Source organism: Notothenia rossii (assembly GCF_949606895.1).
Source record: "Notothenia rossii genome assembly, chromosome: 6".
In the NCBI taxonomy this organism is placed as follows: Eukaryota; Metazoa; Chordata; class Actinopteri; order Perciformes; family Nototheniidae; genus Notothenia; species Notothenia rossii.
The window spans coordinates 20,072,424-20,082,489 of NC_136909.1; the positions used below are offsets into that span (position 1 = coordinate 20,072,424).

General features: G+C 39.4%; 1 protein-coding gene across 1 annotated transcript in view; it reads right to left on the minus strand.

Annotated features, from left to right (window-relative positions):
• LOC307043723 (bone morphogenetic protein receptor type-1B-like) overlaps positions 1-10,066 on the minus strand; it is a 73,919-nt gene that overhangs the window by 15,451 nt on the left and 48,402 nt on the right. The window contains exon 3 of the mRNA XM_079688447.1: positions 9,252-9,649. Within this exon, the coding sequence (XP_079544573.1) occupies positions 9,252-9,351 (100 nt within the window). The 5' untranslated portion in view covers positions 9,352-9,649. The remainder of the gene's footprint in view (positions 1-9,251; positions 9,650-10,066) is intronic.

Consider the following 10,066-nt stretch of genomic DNA (forward strand, 5'->3'; position numbering starts at 1 on the left):
CTGATGAATGCTGCAGTAATGAGCCAGTGCAAGTCTTTGGTTATGCAGCTGACATCTGCCAGCTTTATGCTGCGACCAGTTGTGTGTGTGTGTGTGTGTGTGTGTGTGTGTGTGTGTGTGTGTGTGTGTGTGTGTGTGTGTGTGTGTGTGTGTGTGTGTGTGTGTGTGTGTGTGTGTGAGTCCCCTTGCATGGGGATGAGTGACAGGTACACAAGGGTACCGGAACTCTAGGTTCGTTACAGAAGGCCCTCAGCATTCCCTCTGGAATACAAGGAAATGATGAAACGGTCCTGAAGGAGGTGTGAGAGAGCAAAGCAAAGAAAAGAAGAGAAAGAAAACCAGCTGGTCCCTTCATCAAAAGCTCCTTCTCATGGCCATCTGTGGGCTGCTACTCATCACAAAACAGCTTGCATCAATTCAAAGGCACTGGGCATCGGGCTGGATCGGTAGGCTGTGGCTGTGATTCTGATACCAATAATTAAAATCCAGCTTCTTCTGATCTGAATACATAATACAAACTAAATCTGATTAGTCATAAAGATATAAATGAAAGCCATACACACCATACTTTGGCAAAGTAGTGCACAGAAAATGGAGATTAAGCTAAATCATGACTTTTCTTAAAACTTACATTTTTACACTATGGTAATGGATTTATAGGATCCAGATCCCCTTCTGTTTCAATTAGGTATAATACTATTGAATTTATAAATATTTACTCCATCATGATTTCTATATATATAAAATATAACATTACATGGGATGTGGTGGAGGTTTTTGGCTATTACACTATTACAATTTAATTCCAAATCAGTACATTGAGGCAAAAATAACTGGCTTATAAAATGTATTTGTTTCAAATATCAGATGTTAAGTAAATCTGAAATGCATGTCAAAATAATGGCAGAAGAGATGGAAAATGTCCTCCTACACCTCTTTTCAAACTATTCTTATGGACGACTAATGAAGCTACCGGATGCTTCGGAGTTCTCCGGCAGATCCTTTAAGCAGCAGCTCTTCTCCTCTGTCAGACAGATGTGTATGTCAAAAAGGAATGCTTTACTATAAGCAATGCAATTGAGTAATGCAACACATACAGTACACTTGTTTGACACATCTTAAATATTTTTGTTTTAAATATTTAAACTTCATATTAAAATGTAATCTTCCAAAAGAATACAAGATATAACAAAACATATTTATCAAAGTAGAAGAAAAGTGTCGCTAAGAAACATAGATTTGATAATTACTGTGTCAACAAAGCCAATGTGAAGGAGGTTTTAATAACCAGTGTTGTTTATTAATCTGTTTGTTTTAGCCCCTCTGGGTTTATTCTATGTGCTCTAGTAAGGCACAATAATAACCAAAACTGGTATCATGAAGCTCTCCAATTTCCCCACACAAACACATTTAACATCTGCATCAACCGCAGTGACTGTAGCAATTACTGATATGAAATGAACTGTGAATGAACTTTTCCAATTAGTTCCATTAGTGGTTTTCTGGGTAGTAATTATTTTCCCGTCTGAAAGCCTGTTCTTTTCCCCTTGTTAATATGCACGAACGTGTACTACAACATATTCAAACAAGTTTATCCGAACCACAAATTATACATTTGACCCACAGCCTTCAACATGTGGTTTCTAATGACAACTGAAATGAAATGTCTCGCAAACAAAACCACAACAAATTAACCAAGTGTAAAAATAGTGGCCTGACCGACTGGCAGATGATTGATAAAACATATCATATTGCCTACTAAGCTTTATACTGCATAATGTAAATCTGGTTTCTGCACTAAAAACAGCATACCGTACTTAGACTATGATGCACACCCATCCCAGAGTGATACATAGTGTTAAGTTACAATACACACACCATCAAAGTCCATTCAAACTTGGCAGCTATTTCATATTATATATTATATTCTAATCCCGTGATATCATCATATGACTAATTGTTCCATCATGGTGGTAAGCACAATTCACCTCTATGAACTGATAAACAATCGCAACACACATGCCAAGTTGATGGTTGGCCATGGCAAATGTGACAACACAAGTTTAAGATTTCACGCTGTGGATATAACAGAGCAACAGAAAACACACTGACACACTCTCACAAGTTTTGAAAATGGAGTATGATAGCATGGTAGAAGACTCTGCATTTTTGCTAGATGCAGTCGTTCGGAAGAAACGGGGTACCACCCAGAAGTCTAGTCATGATGTCACCTTTTTTGTGTGAGCACATGTGTCTGGGAATGAAATTAAAAGCCAAACCGATACAAGACAAGGAAGACAGAGAAACTATGAAATGCTTTAATGCTTTTTTTTTTACAGTAAATCTAAAAGACTTGTCTACATGGATTCAGTTTGTTTTCCCGTCTGACTCGATGATGCCTTTCTCTTTTCTCACACATGTACAGAAATCTATCAAACATGTCGATATTACACATTTATAAGATAAGCATCCTTAAGCTGAAGTTTGTTTTAAAATTAGGCTGCTAAATGACCCAAAAGTATTCTCTTTTATATATGGTTTCTCTTCACATGGTCAACACAACATGCAGGAACACATAATATACACTCTTTTTTGGCTGGCAGGCTAAGAAATTGCCCTACTTGAAACAAACATCAACTGCAGAATTTCCTTAAATAAATACTCCAAGTGACAAATGTTAAATACAAAACAAATAGGGGTGGATGTACAGAATGAGGAGGAAAATGTTTATGTTATCATAACAAGAAGTTACACATTTTAAGCAAAGTTGACTGAAATCAAATGTTTATTCAAAGGTCAAATGTAAGTCTGGCATCTGTAAAACCTAATAGCTAAATGGGCAAACAGCAGGTTCCAAATATTCAGTGCACAAGTTCAACTTTGTTCAATTGGTATGCCCACAAATTGCTTGATTAAAGTGAATGCTCTGATTAAGATACTTGTTTTGCTAAGTTGTTTACAGGGTTCAGACTGACCCATCATGCCCAGAGACTCAGGTCAAGCTGTTCTAGTAGTTCATGAATCATTTCAGGAATGATGTGAGGTATCATTTAAGCTGATAAGAGACAAGAATATATATTTTGCAAGTTTATTTTGACTTAAAACATTAAGCTATCCTATTACCTAAATGAGAAATGTCATAGACACTTTTTCGTTATCAATCTATATTCTGTTCACTCCTGAACTGTAGTGTCAAAAGCAATTTAAACACTGACATTCATAACTTGTTTTCTAAAGCTTCTGAGGCTTGACATCATCGATTCTCAGAATATATTTTTTTGACATACTTTTATATCATAAATCATTTTAACATCACGTGTTCCCCAGAGTTTAGAGTTATTATATCCAACTACAGTACCACTTCAACAACTAGTAACGTCAAGCTTTTTGTGTCATTGTTTCTGCTTGAACTTACATTTCTGCATCTTTTTATCTCCCATCATCCTTTAGTTCTTCTGACAAAGCATGCATATAAAAACAGTGGTAAAAAGCTAAATACATTAATAGGAAACACAATAATATCTTACCACCATGCACACAAACACACACACACACACACACACACACACACACACACACACACACACACACACACACACACACACACACAACACACACACACACACACACACCGTGACTTATACACAATGTTGCTGTCACGCAGAACTAATAGCTACAATGATTGCTTTGGCTCAATGTTAAATGAACAAAAATCTGTATTTGAGACGTCAGATGATGAGAATGAGAACACATCAGTGTGTAGGTGAGTGCCTTGCTGCGTGACTGTGGGAGTAGAGAGAGTGTTTGTGTACGCGTGTAGAGGGAGGGTTGATGGTGTTAACATTACAGCTGCCATGTGTTTATTTCCCAGAGTTCTGGTCTGTGGCGTCTCAGTCATCTCCACAGGCTTAAACAGTCACTTTCCATCCATTTACAGCTTTTGTGTGTGTGTGTGTGTGTGTGTGTGTGTGTGTGTGTGTGTATGTGTGTGTGTGTGTGTGTGTGTGTGTGTGTGTGTGTGTGTGTGTGTGTGTGTGTGTGTGTGTGTGTGTGTGTGTGTGTGTGTGTGTGTGTGTGTGTGTGCGTGTGTGTGTGAGAGAGCCTGTGGAATGATATTAATGTGTTTCCTATTAATGCGTGCATAATGTGTGGTATGAGTGAAAACCAGTGTGTGTGTGTGTGTGTGTGTGTGTGTGTGTGTGTGTGTGTGTGTGTGTGTGTGTGTGAGTCCCTGCTTTGTGTGAGAGTGTGTTTGTGTAATGTGTTTATAGTTGTATGCGTCCCACTGTCTCCTCCGTATGATTAGCTTCACATTAACTAAGTCACATATCACCCGTCAGCGGGCTCCAGGCCTCCTCTGTACTATCTCACTGGACAAACATGCTGTCGTCTAGGCGCGTCGCAAGCACACCTACACACATACACACATATACACACACACACACATTCAACATGCACCTCCATCTGGAAAGCCATTAGGCACCTATCACAGCATATAATGATTGTCTGTATAGCGAAGCCATTTGGTTTAAAGTGGGCATCTCGACAGACACCCATTACTCTAAATTACAGTCTGTGAATGTATTTATTTTCGCTGCAATATTTATTAAAGTAGCAGTTTAGCTCACTCTCTTTTTGTATTTCATTTTCCTATGATGTTATTAACTAATACCTACAATTATAGGGCCTTTTTCAATAATGCATAGTTTCTCTCCCCGATCAACCTTCCACATCCAAAACAATGTTCCAGGTGTCTGGGTAATAAGGAGGGGGGTGTGCAAGTGCATGGAAAACCCTAAGCCCTGTAGTCCCAGCGCACTGTGACTGTGACAGCCAGCTTTGCTCCGTCTCACCTGTTATTTGTCCATCACAGCACTGCATTGTACTGTTCTGGGCTCAGAGCTCACGGAAACACACAGTAGGTCACAACAACAAACACAACAATGTACCTAAGAAACAAAGTGCTACTACTGCTTCTTCTAAATGCCCTGGCAGACACTGTACAATCGCTATAAATGAGCACTATGACAAAAGCTGCAAACTGAGGGTAATACTGCCTGAGCTAAAGACAGAGTGAGCGGTTCAAAAGCAAAGTATTAATAAAAACAATGAAGAAAAAATATATATGTTTTTTTGAATTTTTTTCTCTCTATGCTGACATATTTGTGTAGCTACAATGTTTCTTTTTACATGCTTGTTTTACATGGTGTCACTTTCTCTTAATGATCATCACAAAAACAGACCAAAAAACGTTTTCATTGTGTTCAAAAATCTCTCTTCCTCACCCGCTATCTCTCCCTCTCTTACAAACAGACAAAGACATGTTAGTCCCCTGCTCCAGCTGTGTCTTAAGAAGTCAGGGCCAGACCGGTAATCTGACTGGTATAGAATTGACTGAATCTGTATCCATTACAGGATGTAAAACCCCTCAGTCCCAAACCCTCCTCACCTCCCTTACCTTCCACCTTTTAGAGGTCATTTCAAGATCACTTTTTTTCCTCTCAAACACACAACATAGGACCTTTTCAAATATCGCATAACAGGGACTTATATTTATGTCATGCTTTGTCTCTGAGCCCTTATATCCTTAACTCCTGAGTCCTGCCCCACATTAGCCTTCTGGGTCCCGCCTTGTTAAGCCTCCCCCACTCAGGGACCCCCGGTTTGTGGCCCCAGCTGTGTTGAAGAAAAGATTACAGAAGTCACACAAGGAAGATGAAAAAAGGATAAATCTAAGTTGGAGGTTTACCTCAGGACACCAATAAATAGTTTTCAACAAACAGTCAGCAACAGCTGTGTTTCAGTTTCATAGCCAGCATATCTGTAGTTCTGATGAGGTATCCGTTTGTAGCAAGGGAACTCAACACATCCTGCCAGGAAGCTTTAAGGCTGAGGAGCAGAGCGCTCCACCATCAGCTTTCACGACTTCTGCTTCTCTTTTCTCAAAACTGCATTTCCTGCTAGAAATGTCTGAGTCAGTGTTCCTCAAGTATTATAGTTTTGTCAATGACTTCTTGAGAGCTAAGAACCCCCTCTATAAACTAAACTGAGTGCTTTTTAAGATGATGAGAAGCATCGATTTCACTGTGGGCGAAGGTCAATGCTAATCAGGCATGCAAACCAGAAACAACATCATCTTTATCAAGCAGGTGTTAAGTGACAGAGAGGGAGAAAAGATGAGGCACACAGATTTTTACAAATACTTTTTTGCAAACTTAAAACAGTGTTTTACATAAAAACGAAATCTGAAAATCTGATAATTCTGCAGAGAGTAACAGAGTCTCATTAGCGGACAGTGACAAAAGCAAAGCAACTGGAAAAGCTTTGACTGTGAAAACTGATACAGAGGTGCTTATTTCCACCAAGGACAATGAAATGTAAGCTATCAAGCTCACTCCTCACTTCCCAGAACTCACATTGAAGATTGCAGCCTGGCATAGGTGGAAGGTCACAGAGACTGTATATGTGTTTTTGAGTTTGTGCACATTCCCAATGCTCTCATTTCTCCTTGAAAATAATGAACACATTGTACTTTATTTGATTGAGACAACGTCATGGACATGCTGCAAGGCAAACTGTGACCTTGATGCAGACACAACACCATAGCTGTCTACTGCCTGTCTAAAGACCTGTAATGACTCCAGTTCACCTGTGGCTATAGGACCAGGAAACATTAGCTGACCAAGTCTAGACTCCCATTCAGCCTACCAACAATCCATCTGCAGTTTAGGCTGGGAGAGCGGGAAGAAACAGTGGGAGAGGCAGAGAAAATAAGGATCAGATAATCCTGATAAATAAAATCCTCTCTGTCCACCTGTTTCATCTTATATTTTCATAGAGTTTTCAAAACAAACCTTTGCCCTTTAAGGCACAGTTGAATCGGTTGCCAGGACAATCAATCATCTAGTGTCAACCAATGAAGGAGCATGTGGCTGGTCCAATCAATCAACCTTGTGTCAACCAATGAATAAAGGCTGTTGCTAACCCCGACCTCAGAGTAAAATGCTATTTCTATAAAGTTTTAACTATTTAAGAACTGCTAAAGTAAACCTGTTTTAACTGTTAGGAGCATCTAGAGAGTGATACAAAAATGAAATACCTAAGCCGATCACTTCTTTCAAAATCTGGATTTTTTTTCCCGCTGAGACCAAGCTTGGTGCTCATCCACAAAGACAATGATGCACTATCATCTGGACATTTTTAAGACTCTATTATGCAGCGAAATGCAACACATGACAATATTAATTTTAAGTATGAATTAACACATTCTAATAGAGGTGGAGCAGCTTTTCAGTTATGTGAAAATATAGGGTTAAGAATGAATAAATATGTGCCCAGATAAACACATTTGTGTCTTTGGTGAGTATTTAAGTCAGATCTTTTGAATAATAGGAGCGCTACATTTCTTTTACTTGTCTACAATGGCCAATTAATGTTAAACTGTTATTTATATCAACTAAAACATTACATATCCCAACTCCTCACACTAAAACTGCACTTATGGAGATGTATTATATGTCCCTTATGCAGCACTTGCAGCAATACAATTTGTGAAAGATAGGAAGTGGGGGGAAACAAATGTGCATTTTCTAATAAAATATGAAGTCAATATTCATTTATATTTAAAGTTTCAATAGAAAAGTCTTTATAGCAGTTTAACACAACCAAGAACAAAACTTGGTACAGCTCCAACTTGTTGTCAGATTTCACATATGTCTTCCTCTTGGGCAGCTGTGGCTGCAGCTTCTTGCACAAAGCAGCCAGTATGACCATGACTCTCAAACACTCTGGCAATTTTTACGTTTGTGTTCCTGTGTACTCATGTGTGCAGTGCAAATGCTTTAATATCCACGGTATTCAAAAAGTAATTCCTTTAAAGGCTCGGTTAAAAAGGTTAACACAGTAACTGCAAGCAAAGGGAGTAAATGAGAACTGGTAACACAGCATGGACTCCATAGGAAAGCCGACTCAGACTGTGACAATGACAGGAAAGATGGACGAGAAAGAGGGGGTGACGTCCAGCCAGAGGTCGCAGCATGACCTCAGAACATAGCACACTTAGTATGAGGTTTGAGACTCTGCCTGCTTAACTTCAGGGCTCCAGCTGAAACAATCTCCAATGACTTTAAATAGACCAACAATAAAGACAGTAACAAAAAATAGGCACGGACGCTATCACTCTTCAGAAATAAGAGTCCAAACCTGAACATAACAGGACATTATACTGTTTCAATTCCTCCAATGATTTTTATTAATCAGGATCATCTATAGAGCCTCTGTGCCATAGTTAAACCAATGCTGGAAATACAACAGAGATGCAGTGTCAAACCTTAATGACACACACCACGGCACTAAACATAACAGACTATTAAATCTGACACTCTCTCTCTCCAACACCTCGCCAATCACACTCCAGATACCAAACATGGTCACAGACAAGCGGCTGATGCGACTGATGGAAACAATGTCGCTCCATGACAATATATTTCTCTATCTGTTTGAAGGATAAAGCAAATACACAGAAAGATATGAAACCTATTGTCCCAGCAATATATAAAACTTTACATTCAAAAAACGTTTGAAATTGAAAGTGATAAAAAAAATCAATAATCAATTGTCACACTCCAACCTACAATTTAACTCAATGTGGTTTTCTATGGTCAATAGAAAAACCTCTTGACTAACCATATCAATAAGATATAAAATTCATGAGTGTCTGTTATGACATGATAGCGTTTTTGAAAATGCTTCTAGTCTCAAATTCTCTATTATCAAGACACTGAACCCTTTCATTTGACTATTGGAAAATTAAATAAAAAAGATTGTATCTCAGCTGTGCCTTTTTTGAGCTGATAAAATCCTGATGGAGACATGTTATACTTTAACAAAACATTTCCTTGATGCAAAACAACCACATGTCTTATGATCAGGATCATGGCTACATTAGTTGCTACATTTTGGAGCTGATTCCTTAAACTGACACTTCAAGACACTGCAGAGCAAAGTTTGAAATTGAAACTTTTTGAAGCACCATACATGTTTGCACAAAATATAAGTAAAATTCTACATGTGAGAAAAAACAACCATACTGTTTTCAGTAAGTAGAAGAAGAACTGACTAAATAAGAACGTTTAGGTGAAAAAGGAAATCTCACACATTTTTGAGGAGTTGCATCAGAGCAACTTCAGAGCAAAGCTAAGTAAAAACAGCCACTATGTTGAGGAGTACAGAGAGGCTTTGCAGTTACTCACCCTGTGCTTGTGCGTGAAGGGAGAACAGTCCAAGCAACAGCAGAGGACTCCGGCTCCAGAGACAGAGACAGCGCTTCAGCCTTTCTCCCTGCACTGGCATGGTAGAGTCTGCCACTGCGCTCCTCTCTTCTCCTCTCTTCAATACAGTCCACACGGCAGGGTCCGCAGCTCATGTGTGTGTGTGTGTGTGTGTGTGTGTGTGTGTGTGTGTATATGTGTGTGTGTGTGTGTGTGTGTGTGTGTGTGTGTGTGTGTGTGTGTGTGTGTGTGTGTGTGTGTGTGTGTGTGTGTGTGTGTCCACCACAACGTGAGAAAGTCCACACCACAAAAAACACCAGCGGCAGCGGCGGCGGTAGCAGTTGATTGGACTCCAACCCGTTCTGACAGAAGCAGCCCAGCTGAGAGAGAGAGAGAGAGAGAGAGGCAAAAGGGGGAGTTTACTTCACTTGCCTAGTAGGGGCGGCTGACCCGCTCACACACACGCACACACACAGCGAGGGAGGATATGGGTGGAAAGAAAACGGGGGCAGGGAGCAGACAGGAGCAAGATGGGGTTTGGTAGAAAGAAAAGGAGGAGGGCGAGGAGGATATTGAAAACAAGCAGCAGGATTTTGGGGATTCAGTGCCTTTAACAGCTTACAGAGAAGTGTTTCCACTTTTTATAAATGCATGAATTCTTTGAACAAGGGAAAACAAAAAGACAGAGGAAAAACATAAACACAGTAAAAAATCTAATCAAATATCCCAATAGTTACTTAAAAGCACCTTTCTTCACATAGTGACAGTGAGTCCCTGTGTTTATGCATATATCTAAC